We start from the raw sequence: 27351 nt of genomic DNA, 5'->3' as shown, positions 1-27351 counted from the left end.
TGAAACAGTGAGCTTAAGGGGCTTACAATGTGGTCAAGGAAACAGCTTACAAGAAATAACCAAAGAACAAGGAGAGAGAGCAGAGCATCAATATTGAGGTAAAAAAAATAAAAAGAAAAAAAAATAAAAGAAAAAACAACAGACCAGATCAAAAAGTTGAATGGTGATCAGAATCAAGGAAGGCCTCTGGAAGGAGGTGAGACTTGGCTTTGACTTGGAGAATTTAGGTATACAGTGATAAGGAGGGCTTAGGCTAGAGGAACATCATGAGTCCAGGTGGAGGTGGCAGGGTGGTGGTGCAAAAGAACAAAGGCTACAAAGAGCAATGATTGTTGCAGCAGGGCGGCTTGCAGCAAGGCTGAAGAGGAGGGGTGTCAGTTTCAAGGTCATATGGAGATCAGAAGAGAATGCACTGCACAGGTGGGAGCAAGGAAAAAAGACTTTGTTTCCCTTTTGAGAACTAAATGGCCTCAGGAGACTATGGGGGAGGCTTTTCCTCTTCCCTCAACACCTGGGCTCAGCCCTCTTGCCCAATCTGCAGCTACCCCCCACTCCCATGCTTGCAGGGTTAAGAGGTCGACTTACAAAATGAGACTGTGCATAAGGACAAAAATCAGTGTAATTATTTTACAATCATACTGTGACCATGCAGGTGCATGTGTGTACGTGTGCATGCTACTTTGCAAGGGCATGCACAAAGCATGTCTTGCACGCCTTAAAACGGAAGCAGAGCAGGTGGCAGCCCATTTGGAACCCTCTGAGGCAGGCTGTAGGGCACAGGACTTGGATTCAAATCCCAGTTCTGCCGTTGCCTACCTGGGTGACCCAGAGGAAGTCCCTTAACCTCCTTTGAGCCTCATTTCCTCATCTATAAAATGGGGATAACAGTACCCACCCTGTAAAGTTGTGGTGAGGGTGAAAGGAGATAACCTGTAAAGCACCTGGCTCATAATAGGTGCTCAAGCATGGACAGCTTTTTATATTAGTTACCCACTCCCCCAGTCCGTGCCATCCCCAGGAATCTGCCCTGAAAACCTGAATTCCCACCATTTCCCACGAAGTCCTGGCTTCTTTGTGCAAAGTGCTGTTCAAGGCAGTGCTAGGCACTGTTTGTGTGGGAGGGGGCACACAAACCTGAAGCAGAAAAAAGTATGGCAAAATCCTGACAGTACTGGAATCTAAGTGATGGGGGTTCATGGTGTGATCCACTTATTTGTGTGGATTTCAAACAAAGTACAAAAAGAAATAGAAGCACTTCTGTTCGTGTGGGAGGGGGCATACAAACCTGAAGCAAAAAAGAGCATGGCAAGATCTTGACAGTAGTGGAATAGAAGGGATGGGGGGTTACGGTATGATCCACTTATTTGTGTAGATTTGAAACAAAGGACAAAAAGAAGTAGAAGCATTTCTCCGTGCACAAGAAGATTACATCTAGCCTATAGGAGAAAACAAGCCAGCAGCTAATGCTTATCCCAGGCAGGATGGGCAAGGAGGCCCTCAAAGAGAAGGCATAGTGCTGTAAACACACAGGGGAGGGGAAGATGTCTTCACCTGGGAGTACTGTGGGCAGCTTTGTGGAGGCAGGGGCAATTCCGCTGGCCCTTTAAGGGAGAGAGTTTGATTTGCAGAGAACAAGGTGGGGGGTCCTGGTTACAGTGGTCTAGTCTTCCAGAACTATTGGTAACATTACAGACTCTGGAACAGAATGTGCCTCCTGTGCTTTGAGAACAGCAGTTCGGGTGGGGGTCGCAGGAGGGGAAATACATTAACCCCTTAGCACTTGACGGTTGTGGAGAAGGCTTAATTGATCAGGTTAACCTGCTATTTGCTAAGTAAGTGAAGAGCCAGGAAGGGGCCTATTTTTCAGGGCTCAGCTGGGAGATGAGGATGAAGGAGAATGAAGCTTTAGAACTAATCTGGTAGCTGGGGAGGGGTTAATTCAGGTGTGGTATTGGAGAGCAGAATACCTAGTGTGGCTCTGCTCAAGGCCCTTATAATGGGGGAAAACAGAGCATGATGGGCCCTAAAGAGTAAAACTTTTCTTCTTCCCATGCCACCTCAGCCTCTCAAAGGGCCAGAAATCCCCTGATACCTGTTTTCATCCCTTTCTAGGCACCTTAAGGAGGCTCCTATGCAACTACAAGACCTGGGGAGGGGGTGGCATGTTAAGCCACTATCAGCTCAGCTCCTTCCCTGCACAGAAGGAATTCTCTAAACTCACCAACCTTTCAGATAGAGAGCACGACTCTCCTAGAACAGGAGGGGCAGAGAGGAGAGGGCTAGAGGAGTGTCCATGAAGGAGCGTAGGGCTGGCAATTGAAGAGGGAGACTCAGTTTGGCCAAAGACAGGCCTTCTTCACAGGTGACCAGGACAGTGGGCTTCAAAAGGACAGGGTGGGGAAAGGCAACAAAGACCAACAACTTTGTCTACGTAACAGTTATTTCTCCTGGGGGTTCCTTCCCCTACCCCATACTCTGGCCCCTGGTCAGTACCATGATCACCACCTGCTTCCACATATAATACGAAGGAGGCAACCAAGAACAGCCCACAATACTCTCTACAAGGATGGGCCTAGCTGGCTGGGGAAGGATGCTTAGGACACTGCCCAGCTGGTCCCCACCTAGGAGGGTCAGCTTAACCCAAGCTTCTTAGGCAGGTGCCAGGAGAGAAGAATCCAGAGTCCAGCAACCTTGGGACAAGACAGTCCATCCTTAAGGGCTAGAGTGAATTCCAGGTTAAAGGGATGGCCTTAAGAAGTTGGAATTAACCAACCAAAAGCATCCCTTTGCTAGTTGTATTTGGGGGGCGGGTCTGGGGACACCAGGAGTCCATTCCTGGGGACCATGTTCACCTTTTATGGCTAATATCTAGCAACCCTAGTCAATTCTTTTTTTTTTTTGAGACAGAGTCTTGCTCTCTCGCCCGGGCTAGAGTGCCGTGGCGTCAGCCTAGCTCACAGCAACCTCAAACTCCTGGGCTCAAGTGATCCTCCTGCCTCAGCCTCCCGAGTAGCTGGGACTACAGGCATGCGCCACCATGCCTGGCTAATTTTTCTATATATATATTTTTAGCTGTCCATATAATTTCTTTCTATATTTTTAGTAGACATGGGGGTCTTCATCTTGCTCAGGCTGGTCTCGAACTCCTGACCTTGAGTGATCCTCCCTCCTCGGCCTCCCAGAGTGCTAGGATTACAGGCGTGAGCCACCATGCCCGGCCAACCCTAGTCAATTCTTTTTCATCTTTTTTTGAGTGTCTACTATGTACGAGGTACTTTACTATTATCAATACTAGCCAATAGGTATCAGATATATATGATGTGGCAGGCTTGTACGGTGTGCACCAAGAACTTTATTTGTATTATCTCAGTTCACCCCCATCACAACCCTGTGATGTAGGTACTAGTAATGTTCCCATTTTACAGAATGGGAAGCAAAGGCTCAGAGAAATGAAATAACTCACTGAAGGCTATACAGCTAACAACTGGTAGAGCCAGGACTCAAACTCAGGTCTTGTCGGCTGCAACCCCACGTGCTATGTGCGTGAGCCGTCGACGGCACAGCCTCCAGCATGCTTTGCTGCCTCGCTCCTCACTACACACGATGTCTTCTCCCAATTAGTAGATTAGTCATGTGTTGACACTTCTAGTCTCGTCTAATGGCTTGTTTATTTAACTGATGGATGCTGCTCCCCATTTGAGGCCATTAGCATTTAAACAAAACAAAACAAAACTGTTGAGCCTGGCAAAGTGACACTGTGTTTACTGTTTTTCTCCCAGTGTTAATTGTGAGCATTTTCCAAATATGTATTTTGATGTGCTAACAGTCCCTAAAGAGAAGTGCAGAACAGTTTAGGAATCTTCTCATGCAGCTCTAGCCCCATACTCATAATCTCCTTGGTGAGGGGGAGAAGTCTTGGTTAGGATGAGGAAGAGGGATGGTGACAGTCTCAGTTTGAATACTTAGGGGGCAGAGGAACTGGGCTGGGCAGGGGACTCTGTCTTTGGAAGCTAATTCCCAGAGTATCCCCACTTTACGCTTGGGGAGGGAATTTGGTATTTCTTTCCAGGACAATAAGAACATCTGTGCCAAGGCAGAGGAGGCCGGGCGCTCCGAGGCATCTCTGCCAGAGTCTCTTGACACTGTCCGATTGTTACTGTTTCAGTTTCTGCTTGGATCACTGACCGTGTCCATTTAGAGCAGGCTGGCTTGGGTAGGGCTTAGGAAGGACCGAGAGGACCCTTCTGGCTGGGGGTGGGGGTGTGAGGTGGGCAGGGAGCTGGAGTAATTCTGAAATGACCAGGTTACAAATGAGCTGCTGCAAAGTACAAGGTGAATCTTGCATCCACAAACGGCAGACAGGAGCGCTTCCATTGTCCCCCCCTCCCCTAAGCTAATTGCTGTTGATCATTGCTGTTGATCTAGTCCAGTGTGTTTGCAGCCTCCCTCTTATGCCAGATTGGGGTTCAGCTCGACTTTGGGGCAAATGGATGAAAAGCTACAGGTTTGATCCTTGTATGGGACAGTTTTATTCACACTGAGAAAAACCTGGCTACTTACTTCCTCCCAGCGCCAGCTGCAAACTGGAGTTGAAGCCCAGATGGTTATGGCTCTCTGCAAACCATTCTGGGTACTGGAAAGCCACATCAGTGTGTTTTGATGGTGACTGTAACCGTATCTGGCCCCTGCAAGTCAGCCTCTGATGGGGGGATGAGCTATGACAGCTCCTTAGTTTCTTCCTCACTCAGGACATGCCCTGGAACTGGGAGTTCTGGGGACCAAGAGGTAGGCATCTGTCTCCTGCATAATTAGTTACATCAGTCTCAAAAAGCATTGATGGCCCATGCCTTTGGGCATCATGCTGTGCCTGGCACGAGCTAGTAATCCCGACCCAGTCCTGGCCCTCCCGAGTTTACAACCTTAAGTCACACAACAATGACACAGATCCCAAAGGCGGGCAGTTAACAAATACATCCACTTGTCCACCAATCACAAGGGATCCATTGAGTGAGCCACAGCAACAAACAGGGCCCCCTTCAAAGAGCTTCCAGTCTGGTGGGTAAATAGGTAGGACTGCATGAGAGCCGGGAGAAAAGGTTCAAGGGAGGAAACAAGGTCAACTTGGGCATCATTGAACAGACTTTTTTCTCTTAGTGCCTAATGACGTGTGGCTGGATTTTCTGTCTACTTGAGCCACAGCCCTCAGCCCGGGTCGAGGGTTTGGCTCCAGTCCCCCACGGCGGGGCTGATAATTCAGAGGGCCAGAGGCTACGTTGCTCTGCGTGGCACGGTGGGCAGAACCCGGGGCAAGGAGGCTGGGGGTTGAAGGTGCTGGGCATGGGCTCGCCCTCTCTCCCTGGGTGGCCCGGGCGTGTCACCAGACCTCGCTTCCCTGGGCCTGACCGTCCGCAGTTAAGTTCCCCCACCCTCACCCCGCTGGCCTCGAGTTCCAGCTGCCCGCTCCGCCTAGGTGGCACAGGTTTGGGGCGGGAGCCGGGAGAAGGCTCCAGGTCAAGTCATCCCCGGAGGTCCGGTCGCGGCGACTCCCCTGAGTGCGCCGGCCAGGCCTGGGTGGCGGGAGGAGTCGTGGCCGGCCGGTCCCCCGAACACTTCGACGGGCGCCTGCGCCCCGGGCGGCTTCCGAGGGCCGGGCTGGGCGGGGTCTCGCGCTCCCAGGCCGAACGCCCGCCCGAGAGGTGCTCGCGGCCACGGGGCGCCGAGGCTCCCCCGAGGGCGGGCTGCGCGCTGCGCTGGGCCCGGTCGCTGCAGGGCCTGGGCGAGCGAGGCGGGCGGAGGGAGTGCGTGTGCGGGGAGAGCGCGCGGGAGCGCGAGCCGCCGGCCCGGGGAAGGGTGGATCGGGGAGCGGCGGCGGCGGCGGCGGCAGGAGGAGCAAGCCGGGAACAGGGAGGTCGGCCGGGCTGGCGGGCCGGAGCCGCGGGGGGGAGGGCGGAGCGCGGAGGGCGGAGATGGGGCCGCGGAAGGGAGGGGGCGGGCGGGGCGCGGCCAGGGGGCGGGGCGCCGGGACCTGGGGAAGATAAGAGCGTGCTCGCAGCCAGCTAGGGAGGGAGTGAGGGAGGGGCGGGGGACTCAGAGACCAAAGAGGAGACAAAAGGACGGGGTGGGTGGGAGGGGCATAGACAAGCGGGGGTACGGGAGGGGCGCCGGGGGACGCCGGGGAGGGAGGGGTATGTGTGTGGGGGGACATGTGTGGGAGGGGCTTAGAGAGGGACGTGAAGGGACAACATAAGAAGGGAGCGCCGGGGTACGGAGAAAGGGGGGGCGGGAGTGCTCCACCACGCTGGCCACGAAGGGGAGGGGAGGCTGCGAAGGGGAGGCCGCTGGGAGGACTGACCACACACAGGGAGGGGGTCCTGGGGATGGACACTCCGCAGGGAAGGGGGGCCGGGGCTTCGGCGGGCTCGGGAGGGGAAGGGTGAGCAGAGACAGGGAAGGGGAGTGCTGCGAGATCCCGAGGGTGGAGGCGGATGGGCGTGTGTGGAGCGCTGAGGGCTGGGATTTAACGCCGCTGTTCGGGATGATCGAGAGAGCACTGTGGGGGCTGCACAGACGGGACGGGGCTACCAAGGCAGGACGAAAACTGCCCAGGGGAAAGTGGGACCTACACGGGCTGGAGAAGGGTGGCGGGGCGGCCTCGGGCTCGGCAGGAAGGCGCCACCACCGCCCTCTGCCCGTCCCCAGCGTGCCCCGCCCCGTCCGGGGGCCCTAAGGGCAGAGGCCTGGGCCGTGGGGGAGCCGAGCCAGGGCGGTACCATTCGGAACAGAGAGGGGGGCTTGGGGGGAAGGGAGGAGCCAGGGGTCAGAACCCTGTAGGGGGCGGGGGGGGGCGCCACACCCTGGGAAAAAGGCTTGGGCACATCCAGAATGGACCAATCAGCAAGCAAGGCCAGGGTGGCGTCAAGGGGCAGCTTCGGCCAATGGGAAGGGAGAACACTTCGGAGGTTCGGAGGAAGAAAAGAAAAAAAAAAAGCCCCACGAAACAACAATCGGATCCGTTTGGGGGCTTGGAAGGCTGGGAGTGGGCGTCGTTTATAGCCCGTTCTGGCGCCTGCCCTCCCCTTTGAAGGATGGGGTCGCTCGCATCACTCTTGGGCAGTGGGGAGCAAACGGAGCCTAGGAGGGTCCCGGGAAAGTAGACGGGGATTGGCCGTTTACTGGGGGCACTTGATTGGGCGCTTCAATTTGGGGGTGGGTGGGACGGAGGTGGCAGCTTTGTGCTCAAAAGAGTGAGAGCGTGTTGTGGTCTCTTAAACGGAGGCTGGAGTGGGCAGGGTCCCCCATTCCCCACGCCTGGCTACTGACTTAAGTGTCAACCAGCACATGGATCGTGGATAATCTCAAACCAATAGATAATTTTAAAATGCCCTTTGGGCACCGAACACGCTCAACATACTTGTTTCCCTTCCCTCCCAAGTCCCAGGTGGTTTCTTAAGAGGATGAGCAATGGTAGGGGCGCCACAGCTGCCACTGGGAAAGTCATAGAAATTTCTCGTGTGGCTTTTGGCTTCAGAGTTAATTTAGGATCCTAGTCCCCGATCAGTCACTAATTTAATGTGTAACACTAGATACACCACTCTTTTCTGAAATCTTTTGCCTACAAAATAAAGGTATTGGGACTAGTTACCTTTGAGGTCTGAACATTTTGGAACTGATTTGGAGTAATGTCCTTGGAAGAGAGGGCCATATCCGGGGAATTGCAAAAGAAAACTTGGGAGCGGTAGAGATTTTGACTCGGGAATTCTAAATGTCTCTAAAGCCCCTGAAATTTTATGTGAAATGATGTACATGTTTGTGCATTTTTCTGGAGAGGGTTCGTAACTTTCATCAAATTTTCAGAGGGGCTTGTGACACAGAACAATTAACCCATTTTAGTCTAAAAATGCCGAGGGTGGGACTGAACTTCCAAGGCAGGAGGTGAAGTGCAGTAGTGGTATGTATGTCTTTGGAATCAGAGGGGTTCCCTAAATTCCTTGGTAGGAATCCCAGTCGCAGGGCTCTTTCCTTGTTTCTTGTCATCCAAAGAAAGGCAAGTTCCTCAGAGCTGAGAACTCAATACTGCCATATTGCAAAGTAATGCTGGAAGAAACTATACTTTGAATTTACGGTGAGTGCTTGGCCCTGAGCTATGAAGGAAAGGGAATAGAGGTTTACTTCTGAAATCACATCTACCTTATCTGTAAAGTAAGGGTAAAACTTCCCGGTCTTGTTATGAGAAAGTAAGTTTGAGATACTCTGGACAGTAATCTGTATAAGCTGGGAAGCTCACACATGTCAAGAAAATGATAGTGGCTAGACTTGTGGGGGACAGAACCCAGCTTCAGCACCACCCTGGTCTTAGGATCAGTCTAGGACAGAATCCATTTGCAGAGTTTGTATGTCCTGTTTCTAGGTTCAGAGGTTAAAGTATACATTTTTTTTTTCTGAGACAGAGTCTTGCTCTGTTGCCGGGGCTAGAGTGCAGTGGCATCATAGCTCACTACAACCTCAAACTCCTAGGCTCAAGCGATCCTCCTGCCTCAGCCTCCCAAGTACCTGGGACTGTAGGCACATGCCACCACACAACTAGTTTTTCTATTTTTGGTAGGGACAGGGTCTCCCTCTTGCTCAGGCTGGTCTTGAACTCCTGACCTCCAGCGATCCTCCTTGCCTCGGCCTCCCAGAATATTAGGATTACGGGCATGAGCCAATGTGCCTGGCCTAAAATATACAATATTTTATCACTATTCTTGACTCTTCAAACTGGCAGTTATTTATGGTGGATCATATCTGATGTGACATATTTAAGATCATAGACTAGGGTAAATTTTCTCCATTCTGATTTAGGACAAACTGCATAATCCTTGGTAAGAAAATGGGGGGGGGCCCTCACAAATACAACTCGAGAAATGCAAGGCTGGAGCATCCAAAGGTGTATGACTTGAAGAAAATGATTCAACTGGGAGACAACACAGAACACGCTGTAGTTAAAGAGATAAAAATGCATTTATTTCTAAAATGTAGCTTGACAACACCCACAGTGTGCTAAGCCAGTTTTGGAATCCATCCTGCAGCAGAATAAAACTGGGCCAAACCAGGAGTAATCAGGGCTCCTGGTCCCAGGCATCAAGATGTCACTCTTCCAGCAACTCAATCTATGGAGTTTTTCTTCAGCTGTTTTTTGTGATGTGCGGAGAGCCGTTTTGGATTCCTCTGTAGGACAGAGAGGTCTGACCTTGAGGAAGATCGGTAGCCCACGTTCTCTGCTTTTATGGGCTTAATGATATGGCCTGCCTTGGTGACAATCTTGGGAGTAGTCAGTTTTTGGAAGGCCCTCTGGGTGTTCCATGTAGATCCTATAGGGGTCTGGATGGTCCTTTCAAATTGCCGATGGTGGGTGAATGGATATGGGAGCACTCGCACCTGGAAAAGGAAGGGAGAGTGATTTGGTGTGAGCCAGGCCTACGGTGCAGTTATATACTCTAATGGCAATTCTAGTCAGGTACTGTTTTGGTTGAGGTCCTACAAGATGACTGCCAGTGAGTGAAGCTACTGAGACGCCAAGGCATCCCAGTGCTCCCATCTAACCTTAGGAGTCCCAATGTGCTCGAGGACATTTAGGAGTAAAGGGGCCTAAATTAACTCAGGAACCCCCTGGGTTTACCTAACAATTTGGGATTAAAAAACCACCCTGACACTTCCCCTGTCTAGCTACAGTAGCTCTAAGGCTGCCGGGCCAGAGTGAGTTTTCCTATTTAACACCATGACTTCAGGAAGCACCCAGGCCTTTGTGTATCCCCGTGGACTTTATGACCCTTCTACCCTCTTCATTTTTCCCAATCCCTTCCTAACCTCTCCTTGATACATATGATTGATGTTTTAAGGAACCCAAAGATACACTCTGAATCCCGAACTCTACCAAGTTGTCATGCTTAGCTTCATCCTTTTTGGCATCACAGAATGCAGAGCTGGAAGACCCCAGATATTGGCAATTGGTCATCTCCCTTAGCCTCAAGATTTGGCTTAGAGAAGGGAAGTGATTTATGTAAGTAAATTAGGAGCAGCACAGGAGAACGGAACTGAGGGCTCCTGTTTCCTTGCCTGGTACTCTTCTGTACTCCATTACATTGCCACCTTCAGACATTTAAACAATCTTTAAACAGTTCCCCAATGGCCAAAGGAGGAAAAACACATAAGGAAAAAAAAAGGTGGGGGGAGTTAAAATCAGTAGTCTTTGGAGATATTCAATGGAACAGTCAAGAGAAGCTGAGTACTATGTGGTGGTCCTGGTCGTAGTGAAGGAAACAGATTCTCTTTAGGTTAGGGGAATGTCTTATTTGGGTTGATGGCTAGATCAATGCATGTCACCCAGGGGAAGAGGAAAAAATCCACCTGGACAAAGTATTTAGTCTCAGAAGTTTTCCCACCACCCTTCTTTGAAGCACTTTATTCTACTGCATGTTGGAACCTGCAACATATGGCTTATTAAAAAGATGAGGAAAATCAAGGGAGAGTTTTGAAAAACTGTTAGTTCGCTGTGACTGTATTAAAGAACTAATAGGTAAGACTCCTGAAAGGGAAGGGTGATCTTTATTGAGGTCCACACCCTACCTACCACCTGGAATCCTGGCCTGTCAAAGCACCCTTTCCCCCTCTCCCTTAACCGCCAGTGCAACTGCCTATTTTTAGTTATGTATCCTCAATTGGGATTGTAGTGGTTATAATTCAATTTCTGCAGCGATTGGTTCACAAAGATCAAATAGAGTATTATGGTTACTGAAATGTATACTTTTTCACCTCTGTTCTGTACCCAGTTAAATAGTTCTTTTTTCTTTCCAATATTATACTGGCTGGGGACAGATCTCAGAATAGAAGGGACCATAAAGGTCTAGTCTAATCTCATTCTTGAGTCCCCTTTACACATGCTCAAACCCCAGAGCAGCCCTGAATCCTGCCTCTCCTCTAACTTCTACTTTATGTGACTCCACTTAAACAGCCTTATACATACTTGAAGACCATGATCATGCTCAAATTTTCTTCTCTATTATAAACATCCCTAGCTTATTATCAAATGACACAATTTAAAATCCTTCCACTCTCCAGAACAAGTACCAGTTTGTCTTCATTTTTCCTAAGAGACAGCTCAAACCTTATAGCCCCTGTTTGATCATTACCTTGACTATAAATACAAGCCTGCAGAATGGTGATTCTTACTGTGGTTAAGAGCTAATTGTACCAGAATTATCTGGTGTACTAGCTGAAAATGCAGATTTGGGAGCCTTACTATTGCTGCAAATATTATCCTTTAAGTCTAAACCTTCTTCCCAGTTAGTAATTAAAACAACATAACTTATCTGGAATTATTAATCTCACAGCCAGTGAAAACAATAGATTTGATTCTGTGGTCAAGATCACACATCCCTCTTGACCACAGATCACTAGAATACTCCTCTCAAGCAAGAGAGCCAGGTGGTAAAGAGAGTAGGCAGCTAAAGAGCTAAGTCCCCACCTGATGAGCTGCTGCATAGATGTTGCGCTTCTCATTGATAATCACATTTGGCAAATTCTTGTCTTTTCTTGGAGGACCCTCAGGGGCTTTTATGAGAAACCTGGAAAGCAAAACAGCAGGATGTCTGACTAGGAGCATTAAGAACTTAATCAAAAGGGCAGGGAGGACACTTAAGGCCGAGGTGGGAGAATCTGGTGCCTTTCTGACAGGCTTTCTTCCTTGCTCTTACCGGCGTCTTTTCTTGGCACTGGGCCTCAGGCCCACACCACCCCACTCTCCCCAGCCAGGTAGCGTCAGGTCCACGTCCTGCGGCTTACTCGCCTCCACAGCTTCCCTCTTCTCTTTCAAGAAGTCTCTGATGACATCATCCCCAGCAAAAGCTTCCTTTATCATCTGCTTTTGGTCTCTCTCCGCTTCATCTTCCTGGGAAGAAACAAGAACGAGAACTACAAGCTTGCCTTATGGGCCATGGTTCACCACAAGCACGCTTGAATCTTAGGTCGTGACATTTTGGCGCCCCCTAGGGGGAAGTGCCAAACAATGATGGTCTTGCAATATAAACCAATTGGTAGCCAATCACGCTCTAATTTTCTTCTCTCTAGGGTAAATATCCCTAGCTCATTATCATATGACACAATTTTAAACTTTTCAGTGAGGAAGCTGCAGAGTAGAGGAAGGAATGGACTGTGTTAGTAGCAGGAATTCCAAGCGGCCTGGCCGGAATGTGGGCATCTTCTAGCTTATGTCCCTGAAAAGACAGGCATTTTAGCAGTTTCAATTACTTCATTAAGGAGTCATGGGCCATATCAGATCCCACTGAGTAAAACTTTGGCAATAGCTCAAGAACTCACTTTGAGTTGTCCTGCCTGGGGTCTGTTCAGAGCTCTGAGTTACTCCCTCTATCCTCTGAGGGCAGTTTTAGAGCCACTTCGGAGAAGTTTTGGTGGCTCAGGATTTAGGATATGGGCGCCATGGCAGCACCCACATATTTGCATCTGTTAAAAATGTCACTGGGACCAGCCTGGCCCTGCACCATTCTGGACGTCTCAATTACTGAAAAGCAAAACAAAGCTTCACCACTCCTTGCGCAAGGAGGATACTTTCCGCACCAGATCTGATTGCCCACAATGGCCCATGACCCTGGCTCTGCTCACCAACTCCTCTATTGTTGTGGGAACTGCCAAAGACTTAACGGAAGGAGATTTTGTGGTTAGGAGGTTCTGTAGGTCAATCATATGCTCCTTCTTTTTCTTCTTAGGGGAATCAGTCTGATTATTTGGGTTCTTCTTCAACCGATGCCCTTCTAACACAGGTCTGGGAAGCTCCTTATTTTGAAGACATCCTTCTTTCTCCAGCTCTTCTAGCTCTTCCAGAGTCTGTACTTTCTCTGGCCTCTGCAGCAATAGAGGTTCTTCTTCTTCTTCCAGGGCAGGTACCTCTCTCTGGACCTGGGGAACAGTCCCCACTGAACTTGCTTTTTGCTTCCTGGACTGATGGTTTTCCTTGAGTTTCTGAGACAGTGTTCTCAATTCAAATAGCACCTCCCGGCTGATAGAATCTGGGGGGAAAAATGGAAGCTGTCAGAAAAGGTGGTTTGGAAGTTGCTTTGTCAACAAGCACGTGTTGAGCACCCACTGGGTGAGCTAGATACCACGTAAGACATTCTAACAAGGACAAACGGGGAAGAGAAGATTCTGCATGCTGGATCTCCTGGAGAGTTCACTAATCATTACCAGAATTTAGCAGTTTAAAGCAGCATGTTGGGAAGCAGACGTCCTGGGTCCTATTCCCAGCTTCACCAATGACTCACTGTATAACTGGGACTGTGGCTTAAATTTTCCTGTACAGTAAACCCTGCTTGGGAAGATTGCCCCAAGTTCCAAATTTAAAAAAAGCCATTTTAACATGTGGCCTCTGAATATGCTTTACTGCTTATAAAAACCTTATCCAGGATTGTTTTATCTTGACTCAAGAATTCCCACTCCATATCTTAAGGCAGTATTTCATAATCTGCTGTGGCCAAGTCAAGAACAGATGAAGTAGCTGCTTTCTAATAGTGGATGTAGCTTGCACTTTCCAGTCACTGGCACCATCTGAGCAAATACCACTAAGTCTCGACAGCCTGAAGGGAAACATGGCAGCGGCAGACTTCTAACGTGTCCTTTGTACTGACGCAAGTTGCCTTCATTCCCATGTTGATCCTGCTCTCTAAGCTTTGGCTTGAAGCCATTGCAGCTCCTCAGATCTGGCCTTTGGACACATACACATTTATTTCTCAAGAATCAAGTTTTGCTTATTTTGATTGGAGTCCACGACTTCTCACTATTTTAGGACACTCTTTTTTCAGAAGGTTTGGGAAAATTCTATTTATTTATTATCCAGAAATCCAAATCCACCTTTCATACTACAACCAACTGCTCTACACATTTAGCTAGATGGCCAGTTAAGAGGGCTCAGGAAGACGCTGCTAGGTCCTGTGATTGTATATGGCCTGCCCCACAATCTCAGCCTACAGTGCTACTTTCCAAAATCCTTTCAGAAGTGGCTACTTGTAACTATTAATCTCAGAAATCTTTAGCTGAAACCACTAAGGTCCCTACAACATATTCTAAATGACAGGACTTTTAAAATAAATTTTTGCCATGTAAAAACAGATTTTTGCTGTCATTTAAATGCATTCCTATATGAAATCAAATCAGACCTAAGAATCTGTCCAGATAGCCAGGTGATTTCTGAATGTAGGTAGTCTCCTAAGCAGGCTTCATAATATCCTGGTTTATTCCCAGAACGGGAGCTCTCTGACCAATCTCAAGGATACTAACATTGTTAACATAAAATCTCTTCAAGTAACAGGTAGAAAACATACAAATAGAGTCTGAGTATGGGGTTACAATTCTAATTTGCCAGGTAGCCTGTGGAACCATTCACTCCTGTAAAGTCTCACTCCATAGACACATATAAACTAGCATTAAGAACTGTAAAAAAAAGCCACTCCTACTTACAAACAAAAAACTCCAGCAATTTGAAGAAGTTTTACAATGTCTCAAAATCCACCTATCTATGTCTATAGGTGTGAATGGATTTTCAGATTTGCCATCCTACCATAGGCACTTCTCTCTGGTTTGTAGGTACTAGGAATGCTAACTCATGCACTTACTTTGAGGATGGTTATGTCTTTCTGAAGGCCGTAAGCCCCCAAGAGCAGAAAATGTGTCTGATTGAACACACTGCACAGTCATGCAGATGACTGCTTATTAAATACCTATTATTATGAATCTAATTTCTCTTCAGGGACCCAGTGTACTCACTCTTGAAAGTCCCCAGGGCCTAATCTCTATGCAGCATGTGTGGGTGGACACTTTTCTTTCACAGTCCATCCATAGCACTATGAAGTTCTCCCTTCCATTTTATCACAGCTCACCTTTTGTTTCTTGACTGCCCACTGACTCAGCATCCTGGTTGAGCTCGGACCTTTTTCTAAGGGATCGCTTTTCCTCAAACTCTTTCAACAAAATTTCTTCCTCTGCCACCGGTCTTTCATCTCCCTCACTTTCAGAAACATTGTGGGCCAAAGGCTCTGGCAGTTGTTCAGGGTCCTCCTGGATTTCAGCCTCTTGTGCATCACTGGTGCAACTCCTGAGCATCCAGGGATTTGGTCCATCTGCATTCATCTGTGCTTCATGCATTGCATCAGGGACGAGGAGCTCCTCCACTTCTGTGCCTCCCTCTTCTTCCTCACTTTGTGAGGCTACCTGGAGTTTCTGCGTCAGTTCTTTGTTCTTGGCCAGTTGTTCCTGCATAGCTTGTCGAGCCTGGAGAAAGAATGAGAGCCTTGTCATTAGTAATCACACTAACACCTTTCCTTGTCCATTTCTTTCTTCTTCCTTTTTTTTTTTAAAGAGACAGGGTCTCTTTCTGTCACCCAGGCTGGAGTTCAGTGGCACCATCATAGCTCAGTGCAGCCTCAATCTCCTAGGCTCAAAGAATTCTTCCACCTCAGTCTCTCGGGTAGCTAGGACTATAGGTGTGTGCCACCATGGCTGGCTAGCCTGGTACATGTCTCAAAGTTGCCTCCTCTTGATTTGACAAGCATTTCTTACTGGTATATTTACTGTTTCAACTGCACATACACTATTGTGTTAGTAGCTATGGAATAAAATGGAAGACAATTTTTTTTTTCCTTCTTTTGAGACAGAGTCTCACTCTGTCGCCCAGGCTAGAGTGCCATGGCGTCAGCCTAGCTCACAGCAACTTCAAACTCCTAAGCTCAAGTGATTCTTTTGCCTCAGCCTCCCGAGTAGCTGGGACTACAGGCATGCACCACGATGCCCAAATTTTTTCTATATATTTTTAGTTGTCCAGCTAATTTCTTTCTATTTGTAGTAGAGATGGGGTCTCGCTCTTGCTCAGGCTGGCCTCGAACTCCTGAGCTCAAACGATCCTCCCGCCTCGGCCTCCCAGAGTGCTAGGATTACAGGCATGAGCCACCGCGCCTGGCCTGGAAGACAAATTCTTTGCCCCCAAGGAATCAACATGTAAAACAAAATAATAGTAATAAAAAAAAAGCTCCTCTCCCCTTTACTGGACTTGCCTTCAGTGCTGTTTCCCTTTCATCTCTCCTTTTCCACCTTGTTCCTGGTCATTTTCCTCTCTGCCTTAGAGATTTTTAGATTCCTGGTTTTCCATCCATCCTCGTGGCTCTTCCCCAACTCTGCTTCTGCTAGCATCCTTATGGACTGATTTTCCTTTCTTTCCTCCAATGCCAAATCTTCTGTCACCCTGATGGTCTCTTACCTCCAGGTCATATTTGGCCATAATTGCCTTTGACTTGGCCCATTTCCCACTGTTCTGGTGCTTAAGGCTCATTCGCTCCTGGAAAGAGACGACAGTTTGAGATCCTTAGCACCTTCCAGGGAAAGGTGGTTCGAAGGGGTGGAGGTGAGAGGGCCAAGAGAAGTCTCACCATCATTCTGGCCTTTTCAATTTTTTCCAGTTCTTCCAAAGCTGCAGTTGGGTTGATCTTCTGCAGCTGCTCAAACTCTTTTAGGGCTTCCTTAGCCTTTGCTTTCTTCATGACTCTGTGATACCTATAGGGTAAGAGGGGCAGGAGGGAAGGGCTTAGAGGTTTAGCTAAAGCACTGATGCCACAGGCACAAGTGCCCATGCTACCCAAGGGGTTTCCCCAAGTAGGGGGCTAGAATGGACATCATAGAGCTAGCTGGCTGTAGGGAGCCAGTTTGGGACCTGAGATGACTAGCAGGACTGTTGGTGCCTGCAGTCCCCAGGGGCAGACGTCTGCAGGGCAGAGTCTCCTTTCCTTCTATAGCTGAAAGGAGGAGTAGAACAAATTTCAAAGAGGGAAAAAGGCAGGAAGGAAGCCCTACTGGCTTCAACAGCTGTGGAAGAGCTTATTCTGCAGAACTACTCCATGATAAGGGGAAACGGAGAGAAAGTAACTGAACAATCCTCTTTGGCAAAACCAAGAATGAAAGCCAAAGCCAGAGGAGAGTGCATTACTCAATCAGGCAAAACTATATGAAGTTGGCTTGAGGGGAAAAAAGGCTAGTCATTCCTATTTTGGACCTTTTCTACATGACCCTAGTTATCACATGAAAGGTTCTCTCCTAAGAATTTATGACTAGCCACATCACTTTCTTCCACGGAACCCAAGGCCAGTTCACAGGGGCCTCCTTACTTTTTGCTTTTGATTTTCTTCTCTCTTCGAGCCCTGGCTTCATAGTAGGACTGTAGAGCCCTGGCCCTCTGAAGCTCTGCTCGGCGCATCTTTGCCTACAACGCATGAAGGACATTTACAGGCTAAGCCGTGAGAGCAAATGCTGGGAGAAGCATAGCATGCCGGGTATGTCCAAGGGCCTGTGACACTTACCTCTTCTAGGCTCATGGCTCTGAGAGAGGCCTTTTCCACAGGAGTCAGTAAAGGGTCTGTCACTGGCTGCTTGTTCTTATGGAGGAGGTTAAAAATTTCCTGCTCCAGCGGAGTTCTTGCCTTAAGGAGGTAACAAAACATTCTAAGTCTTAAGCCATGCTCTTACAGCTCTCTCTCTACATTCCTATGACTGTCTAATTTATGACGCTGTAATTGGAATCAGTAACTGGATAGGATTGTCTGTTACAGTAAAAGAAGGGTGTTCTGGTCTTGCTGTTCAGCTATGTAAATAAAACCTTATTTTATTCTCATTTAAGACAATTTCAGCAAGGGAATTTTGAGGCTACTCTCTAATATTACTGAGGAGAACCACCCTGTGTTCAGCTTACCAACATACGTAAAACAGAATTTCATTCTCTTAGGAATCTAAGCAGGATGCCCTTAAAGTAAATGCTGGCATGACAGAGAACAGGAGTACCAGACTGTAACAGTTTTGACAGTCAAAACAGTCCTTATATTGTAATGTATATTTGAAGCACACATTACCCTATAGTTAGGAAATCTCAGATTCATATCATAAGCCTCCATTTAAGAATATTTCTAGAGGGAAGGAGAGGTTAGATCTTAAGATAAGCATTATTTGCCATTGATGGTATAACCAGGAAATGGATCTACACAATGGCTCACAGGGGAACCCCCACTTTTCCAAACCACAGCCAATTGCTACTAATCATGTATGTGTATATTCCTGGTGTCATTAATTACTGCTGAAAGGAAACAATGAAAACAGCATTCTTTGGCGCATTCTACAAATTTAGTTTATGGCAGGGTATGTGTTTTAATTTCCTGAGCACAAAAGGACACTGCCTAAAAAAAATATGACCTTTATGTAATTAGCCTGCTTCCTGGCAGTTCAAACTCTCATTTTCTAACTTTGGCTCCAATTCCTTGGTTTCTAGCTGATTTTGCATGCTAGGCAGTGTGTGTATGTATGAAATGAATGAAATGTGAACCAGTTATTTCACATGTCCACAAAAGCTCTTGTTTGCTGCTTAACTGATATTGTAAGAATGGCTAAAATAATCAGGCCAATCAGGCCACAGTCCACTCAGGCAAGGCACAAAGACAGCCCTAGGCAACAGAGCCAGTTTCAAACCTCACACACATATTATGTGTGGTTTTCCTCAATAGCCATATGCATCGTGGCCAGTATTAAACTTCAGATATCTGGACAAATGCATAAACACACATCATCACACATTACATGGTGCTATTGATTTAACCATAAACCTATTCTACTGAATAGTAAAGGTGCATGTTCTTCCATTTTTTGGATTTGCAGTAGTGATCAATCACAGGGCACACAGTCATTTATATTACAATGTTGTAATCTCCCTTCAATTCAATTTAATTTACAAACATTTATTGATCACAGCTACATTCCAGGCACTTGTGTGGGGTGCTAGGAATACACAACTGATTAAGATAGTTCCTGTCCTCATAGAGCTCATAGTCTTTCAGAGCAAAGAGACACATACAGCACTAACAACATAACATAATGGGTTAAATGTTATTTTACAGGGGTATCAGAGGGAAGAACCATCAATTGTTATTAGGAGGTAGGTTAGGCTTGTGGAAAGGAAGTGACTTTTTGAATTGGCTTTGAAGCCTAAGTGCAATTCTGTGAGAAGGAAAAAAAATCCACAGAGATGAGCATTAAGCAAAAACACAGATATAGGGAAATGAGTGTATGTAAGAGAACAATGTGTTGTCCAGTGTAGCTAAAATGCTAGGTGCTTTTATTTTATTCTTCCCCAAACCTGGTCCTCATCAGATAACAAGATTTGCTTTTTTAAAGCTTGAAATTCAATTTATTCAAATTTAAACAAAACTAGCTTTTATATCCTGGTTAGATTAGGTCCAACAGGTGTCTTCAACATCGTTTCATAGCCTTTAAAATGCTATGCCATGAATCTCCAATCTCCAGCAGGAGCACGCAGCATTTTCTAGCAATGGAGCCCCCCCCTTGTGAGGGCTTATTGAGAGACTAAGGTTTTGAGAACACTTTGAGAAATGCCAGTGTAGACAGACAATGGAAAGGAGAAAGGGGGTGGAAGAAGTTACCTTACATCATTTCTAGTACTTCGCAGTTTACAAATGCGTTCTCATGTATTATCCCATTTAATTCTTCACAGCTAGAGTCAAATGAAATCTTAGGAAGCTGGACCAAAACTATGGCCAGACTTTTTTGATTCTCAATCTCCAGAAATCGTAGTACAGTATATACTAGTCCTTGGGACTTTGCACTCTAAGTTATAGAGAACTGGGAGTTGCTAGCCACAAAGCACCCCCTGAACTAAGCATTTCTTTATTTCTCTGTGCCACATTGGCATAATTTTTCAAAAATAAATCTTAGAATGAATAAATGGTACAGTATATTCAACACATAGCACCTGGCCCCACTATGTCTTGAAGAAGTTGTGTCATTCTTAGTGACACAAGAATCATCTTTAATAACAAACTTGGTATTTTCCTGCTATCTCCAAGATTACACTGTCACCTGGAAAAAGCAAGGTGCAGAACAGTGGTAATAGCATACTACCATTTTTTGATTTAAAAAGGAGGTAAACATGAATATATGAATAAAACTTTTAGGTCAACAACAACAGTAAAAAGCTTATGACTGGTTACTTCTGGGTGAGTATGGGGGTAAAAATGACCAGATGGGGCACAGGGGTGGGGTCAGACTTTTCACTACATAATTTCTATGCCTTTTATTTTTGAATCCTACGAATTGTATTACCTCTTAAATTTTTTTTCCTAAAGTCTCCCTTCATTCTGGAGCCACACTTTAAACCTGATCTCTTTTTCACGTGGAAAAGGAAGTCTCCTAGAATGGTAGTGACTTCAACAGCAATATCAGAAACAGAGCTTATCTCCTTAATAAGTAACTACTTGCTCAATTTCTAGTTATCGTGGCAAGCAATGTTTATTTTAATTAGCTTTAATGAGTTCAACTTTTCAACACATAAGACACTGTCATTCCTGGATTTTTAGAAAGCACAGAGAAGCATAAAGAGGGCATCTATTCATGGCTCAGGCATTGCTATTTTTCACTATTATTTAAGACAGAGCATCCCATTACAGACTCCATACCAATGGTGTATTGGAAAAGTAGGCTAGCTGTTCTAAAGCAGTCATTCATAGACCAAAAACTGAGACTTTAGGGACCAACACATAGGATTGCCAACTTTTAATTTTGCCAAGAGCATAACTACCATTCCACCCAACCCCATCATTTACTACCATCATAATGTCATAAAAGAAGATATGAACATCATTCAAATAGAAAGGATAACCTCATAATAAAGAAGAGCTGGCAACATTTGGTGGGTACCAAACATACTTGCAATTACCCTTTTGCTTCAGATGGATAAAAACTTTGTCAGGGGTCAGTGTCTGGGAAACCCAGTTCTAAAATATCATTTCCCTCTGCCCCTTGCAGCTCAGAGTCATTATGAGTTACTTGCTAAAGTTCTAGTCATTACTAGCAACACATTATATTTTAGCATGGCATTCCTTTACAAGCAGACTTTGGGTTCTGTTGCTTATATATCTTAAGGCATCATTAATGCTACCCAGTTCCCAAGTTTCCTAGGATTAGAATGTAGCTTTAAATGCTTTTTAAAAACTGGAGTATAGGAAAGAAAATATTGTTATGTTCCCTCTATATTGGCAATCAGATGTTTTAACACAAAAACATGGAAAAAGCCAAGTACCGTATGCTAAAAGCAAATGAAAAGTGACTACAGAGCTCCTGCATATTGCATGACTGACAATGAAGATATACTACCCCACTTTCTCCCTTTCTGACCACTAAGCTAAGATGACTTAAGCTGGGATTTAGGCTTAACATGTCCAATCAAATCAACTGCAGGCTCTGAAATCTCAAAGTTGGAAAATCTCACCTTTCAAGGTTCAGTTTCATTTTGTTGTACTCACCTTCCAGCCACTGAGCACATGTTCAATGGGAGCAAAGGCTGGCTGCTCCTTCTCCATGGGGAAAACCAGCTGCTCTGCTTGCCGGTTCTTCAGGACGATAGGATCCCATTTGGAGAGGATTTGTGAGGTTTTATTGAATGCAACTTCTCTGTGGATCTGAAGCAGGCCAAGTCCACAAAAGGAAAGAGCCACAAGATTAAGCATCAAATGCAAAGCACTAACAAGAATTAGAGTCAATGTTTTTTAGCCCAAGAAAGAATCAGCATGCTAGAGATTACCTCTTGCTTCTCAGGACCGCATTTCCCCCTAGATTATTTTTAATTTTATCCGTGATAGGGAAATCACAACTTCCCCTCCCCCCATTTTCTGGCCTTTTCCCTCTTGCTCTTGTATTACTCTATTTTCCCTTGTCAATTCAACTTCTTCCCTTTAGTGGACCACTTTCTCTGTAACTCACCTGTTCAACCTCTTCTTTGTTAAGGGGTAACTCCACAGTCTTCTTTGATTTGACTCTATTCAGTTGCTTTTTCACAGTGGCCAATGAGGATGAAGTTTTAACAGGCTCAAGCAGATCTGCAAGGACCAGCTTTTCTCCTGATCCTATAGAAAGGCCAAACTTTCCGGTCAGACTGAGTAGGGCAAAATCTCAATGTAATGTAGGGAGTATCCTCAGTAGAAAATGCTGGTAGATCAGCAAATGTGCAGGGAAGCAAGAATAATTTTCTTACTTCAATCTCCTATTCCTAACCATGGTGACACCATCACTCTCCTACGTTCACCCGCAAATGTGTTGGGGGGCAGAAGAGAGAAGAAAAACATTTATTCAAAAAAAGTCATTTGCTTTTCTCCTGGTTTTTCTGCTTCCACTCTTGCCATACCGCAATTCATTCTTAACACAGCAGCCAAAGTAATCTTTTGAAAATATAAACCACAGCATGTCATGATCCTGCTGAAAATCCCCCAATGACTCCCCATCGTACCTGGAATCTCATCAACCTAAAGGACATAGCCCTATGGGATCTGTCCCCATTTGCCTCTCCAACTTCATGTCATTCCCCACTCTCTACTATGCTCTCTAGTCACATGAGCCTTCTTCCTATCCTTCCAACATGCTGTGCTGTTTCTTCCTAAGAGCCTTTGCACTTCCCTGGCCTGAAATGCCTTCCCCTATTTTTGCATGGTTGACTTTGTTATTCAGATCTCAAATTTTGCTTCTTCATGGACCTTTCATGACCAATCAATCTAAAGTAGCCACTTAGTCACTTTATTGCATCATCTTGCTTTACTCTTCTTTTTTTTTGGAGACAGGGTCTCACTCTGTCACCCAGGCTAGAGTGCAGTGGCGTCATCATAGCTCCCTGCAACCTCACACTACTGGGTTCAAACAATCCTCCAGCCTCTACCTCCCAAGTAGCTGAGGCTACAGGTGCGTGCCACCACGCCTGGCTAATTTTTCTATTTTCTGTAGAGACAGGGTCTTGTGCTTTATCAGGCTGTTCTTGAACTCCTGACCTCAAGAGATCCTCCTGCCTTGGTCTCCCCAAGTGCTAGGATGCATCATTTTGTTTTGATTCACTGATTGTCTCCCCTCATCAGAATGTAAGCCCTCTGAGATCATGTCTTATTCTTCACTGTAGCCTTAGTATCTAGAACAATTACTGATACATAGGAGAAGCACAATAAATATCTGAATGAATATATTTGGAATAAATACATTGTTACTTGCTCTGAGAGGCTATACCAGTAGTTACCACAAACACAAAACCCATTCCAGTTGCCTAAGTTGTGAAGAGGGTGAAAAAGACTTGGTATTAGCTTAAAATCCCAACTCTGCCACACTTATTAGAGTATGTATTTTTCACATGGGTGATTTTTCACCAATCCCCGGGGGTAGAAATTGGTTTGGGGTGGGGAGGGGTTGGAAAAAATTCTCAGATATTACAAAGCTTTGTGTTCCTCCAAAGCTCAACACTGTCCAACAAAATCTTATTCCTTAGTATTTGATTTCATGGGGTGGAGGGGAGGCAGGGGGTGGGAAGCAGCAAAGAATAAAAATGTCTAAAGAAAAAAAGGTTGAGAAACACTGTACTAGGTGATGGCCCTTAAGTAACTTGACCTCTGAGCTCCATCTGAAGAAAACATCTGCCTGTCTTAACTCAAAGCATTTTGAGAGAACTGAAATAAAAATGAAATTGTGCACACTAAAGAGCTATACAAATATGAAGTATGACTAAGCTAGTAAGAGGCATCCTCTATCCCAGAAGTATCTCATCAAGCTCCATAGGTCAAGAACATAGCCTTCTAGGCTTTCTTTGAGAACTGGAAGAAATTCAAGGGCACTTCACTACCCTTCTTCACCCACCCTCCTTGGTACATTTGGTATGAGTCATTAACCACATCAAAGACAGCTCCTGCGGGGGTGGGGGCGGGTGTGAGGTGACCACTGTGCTTCTGGAACTGCACAAGCTCCATGCATAGATATCTTCCTTTGTTCAACTTACCTTCAGAACTGACATTGAACTCTGACACTTTCAGACTAGCCTCAGATCTCTCAGCCAATTTCCGCCTGGAATTAGGCAAAACAACACAATAGGAATGGGTAGATTTTGCAGGAGAACAAACACTTCTCAAACAAGGCTTCAGTTTTATGTATTTCTCTCATAGGGTCAGGTTTTGTCACGAAGCAACCAGGAAATCTATTTCTAATCTGGACTCGGTAGTCTAACCCTCATCTCTTCTCTTTATGTAGACTTAGCCTCTCAAGAACACAAGGTAATACAAGGTAGGCATAGTGGAAAACATATTGGACTTGGATTCAAACACCTGAATCTGCCACTTATGAGCCAGGTGACCTTGAGGGTAAGTCAATTAACTTATTCCCATTCTCCAATGGGAATAAGTAATGGCTACTCAATGCTTCAAAAGATTGTAAGTGTGAATTAAGTGAGAATTCAAATGCATGAAGGCCTAACACAGTAACAGCAGTAAGGATAATAATAGCTAACAATTATATAATGCTGACTATTTGCCAAGCACTGGTATTAAGAACTTTACACTAGGCACTCAATAAATGTTAGCTGGAGAGAAGTCTCATGGAATCAGCTAGTTATAACCTGCCCAAACTGACGGGAATGTTACCTATTCTTTCCACCAAGGGAACTGATTGTTTCCAGAAGCTTTTGATGCTTTCTCTCTCCATCACTGTCCCCCTAGACACAGAAAAGGAAAAACCATCAGAATAACAAGAGGAGGGAAAAGACAACATGGAAATTGAGGCCCATATAAAATCTCTCATTCTTTTGGTCAGTGGAGAATGGGGAAATCAGATGAGGTCTGGTGTGCAGGCATTCTAGCTCAAACTGAAAGAACAGCTTCAAAATCCAAACTCTCTCATTCTAAGAAACATAGACCCTTAGTAACTTGGTAGCTAATGTCATGCCTCTGTCCTAACTTGTTTTGGGACAAAAAGGGCCGAGAATGTTTCTGTATAGTATAGTGTGATGTGACACAAAACCCCTAACATATAGTATAAGTCATGGCCACAATCACCAAGGTGGATTTTCCTAGAGAAAACAACTGGGCTGGGTGTGGTGGCTCATGCCTCTAATTGTAGCACTCTGGGGGGCCAAGGCAGGAGGATTGCTTGAGCTCAGAAATTTGAAACCAGCCTGAGTAATAGTAAGACCCTGTCTGTACTAAAAATAGAAAAAATTAGCTGGGGTATGGTGGCACACCTGTAGTCCCAGTTACTCAGGAGGCTCAGGAAGGAGGATTGCTTGAGCTCAGGAGTTTGAGGTTGACGTGAGCTAGGCTGACGCCATGGCACTCTAGCCCCAGGTGACAGAGTGATACTCTGTCTCCAAATTTAAAAAAAAAAAAAAGGAAGAAAAAAGCAAACAAAACCCCTCTCCTTGTTATTAAAACAGATATGCTGTATGCCCCCACCCAAGAAAAACCAATTTAAGTAGTTTTGTCAAGGGAATAAAGAGTTGGAATTCCTATAGCATCTGCTGGAAATCCAGCTAAAAATATTTATGTATATTTCAGTCAGATAATTAAATAACTCTTCACAGAAATCCAAACTTGGGAAATGGGGAAATCATATAATGAGGACCATGTGTTTTGGCCTTATAAACTATACTTAACCAACTTGAGGACAGTGACTGTAACTTATAGACTTCAAATTTGCAAAGCACTGAATATAATACTTATACATGAAATACTAAATAATTCTGTAATTTATTTGAGAGACATTAACAAATATATACAATGTTACCACCCCTTTCCTTTCCAGGAAGGTGCTGTCTACCCTACTTTTGAGGGCAGTTTAGCAGCTGTCACCCACCTCATCTTCACTGGCACTCAAGGGGTAGTCTTCTGGCAAATCCACCAGTTCTTCGTGTTGGCTCAAAGCCAGAAGGCTGTTAAAAGGCAACAGAGAAATAGTATCATTTGGAATAAATTTCTATTAAAAGATTATAACTTAGTTTTCAGCACTGGAATAGTCCCATCTCTTAGAAGATGTACAAAGAAAACAGTGTGAATGCCTTTGGAAATTTGTCAAGACATTGAATTTAGACCGAAGTCAGACATTACCTCTAAGAGGTGAATAGTGGTTGGTGATAGCCCATACGAAAATGCCTGAAAAAGCTCTAACACTGCACCGATTGGCACTACATTTCCTATTGACCTCTGGGAAGCTATAAAAATGTCAAACTCTAGGGTTTAAGGTGGCAGAAGACGCTGTTGCTGGCCCTTGAGGTAGGGCAGTTTCACTATTATTATTTCTAAGTGTACTCCTACTCAAAAGTGTCTGTCACCTTGATCACTTGCTCCCAGGAATAGGGAAACAGGGAATTGGTCGAAAGCAGCTGAGTAAGCCATTTTTCTTGGGGTTTGCTCGGTAAGGTAGGTGCTTAAGCTAAGGAGGTTAGTACCCACAAACAAACTATAACGTCTACTGTTACCTAACAGCACGTATCGGTAGTTGCAAGGCAAACATTACTAAACGGACTAAATCTAGTTCGGGGAGGGGCATGAAATATCATGCGAAAACGTGGTGAATGACTCCAGTCAGCAAAGGGTTCCAAGATGCGGGAGTTTAATAACCACTGCACCGCCTGCGCATATAGTTAAAGCGGGCCGGGCAGAGGCAGGAAAAAGGAGTCACGTGACGAGGAAAGTGAAACATTAACTTAGCTGGAGTAAGAGAGGCAGCATCAGGACCAACGAAGATGCTGCTAAAAAGCTGAGCAGCGGAAGGAGCTAATTAAATTAAATTAAACAGGCTAGAAAGAATGGGTCACAGAAAATAGTAACGAGTGGCGAAATCTTAGGAAGGGAGCCACCGTCGTCTGTTAAAAGGCAGCTCCCATTTCCCCAAACCTGGGGAACCCGGCCCTCAAGGAGACCCAGAACCCACCATCCTCTATTTATCCCTCACCTCTCCGCAGCTCGGTTCGCGCTCATCTCAGCAGTCTGCTTGTCTCACATGGACCAAGAGCGGAAGCCGAAAAGAAAGCAATTTCCGTGCGGGCCGCAAAGCAGTTTCTGCTTCCGCCAATCGCGCGCGACAGGTGACGTCACTTCCGCTTCGTGCGGGGCGTGTCAGAAAGTAGAGCCATTTCGGGAGGGGCCTGCAGAAAACGGGCTGAAGGGAGATGAGAGGCCTGTTAGCGGGCGGGGCTGTGCTTTCCCCTCCCACTCTGCAACGCTGGTGCGCCCGTGTCCGGCTTATTGGTCCCTGGTTTCCACGCGGTCTAAAGTGAGTGAGCTTAGCGGGGTGTGCTGCGCTGTCAGGGACGGAGCCTGAGCTTTCGTTTGTCCCTGTCTAATCCAAAAGGAAAGACTCCAGCGCCCGTCTGTGTTCGACAGCGTCCTGCAGGCCGGCCACCGGGCAGCTCAGGGCTTCATTGAATACTCTTGTTAAGTGGCCAGATTGTGCCTGCCCCCGGCAATT

The 27351-nt window shown here is 46.0% G+C and overlaps 1 protein-coding gene across 2 annotated transcripts; it reads right to left on the bottom strand.

The window, feature by feature from the left end:
• Positions 1-8981: 8981 nt before the first annotated feature.
• On the bottom strand, positions 8982-26953 carry UTP14A (UTP14A small subunit processome component). 2 transcript variants are annotated; one of them, XM_045538003.1, is made up of 15 exons: positions 26836-26953; positions 25738-25813; positions 24531-24601; positions 23894-23958; positions 21850-21992; positions 21393-21548; positions 17391-17510; positions 17199-17293; positions 16467-16590; positions 16298-16375; positions 14925-15315; positions 12658-13061; positions 11733-11926; positions 11504-11603; positions 8982-9417 (listed from the first exon to the last, which is right to left on the bottom strand). In XM_045538003.1, exons 1-15 carry the CDS (start codon positions 26859-26861, stop codon positions 9145-9147), a joined length of 2316 nt encoding a protein of 771 aa, XP_045393959.1. In that variant the 5' UTR covers positions 26862-26953; the 3' UTR covers positions 8982-9144. The 2 variants fall into 2 exon arrangements, with proteins under 2 accessions (XP_045393959.1, XP_045393960.1); XM_045538004.1 differs by lacking the exon at positions 8982-9417 and having other exon boundaries at positions 11507-11603; positions 11825-11926; positions 26836-26924.
• Between the last annotated feature and the right edge of the window lie 398 nt (positions 26954-27351).

Source organism: Lemur catta, chromosome X, assembly GCF_020740605.2.
Source record: "Lemur catta isolate mLemCat1 chromosome X, mLemCat1.pri, whole genome shotgun sequence".
NCBI classification, from domain to species: domain Eukaryota; kingdom Metazoa; phylum Chordata; class Mammalia; order Primates; family Lemuridae; genus Lemur; species Lemur catta.
The sequence above is the reverse complement of the archived record's forward strand: the minus strand, read 5'-3'. Positions and strand labels throughout refer to the sequence as shown.

Bases quoted from the DNA above. Each gene is read 5' to 3' on its own strand.
- UTP14A (XM_045538003.1), bottom strand. From the start codon at position 26,861: ATGAGCGCGAACCGAGCTGCGGAGAG. The intron at 25,814-26,835 runs GTGAGGGATAAA...GCCTTTTAACAG, and splicing joins GCGAACCGAGCTGCGGAGAG to CCTTCTGGCTTTGAGCCAAC. The intron at 21,549-21,849 runs GTGAGTTACAGA...GGCCTGCTTCAG, and splicing joins ACAAAGAAGAGGTTGAACAG to ATCCACAGAGAAGTTGCATT.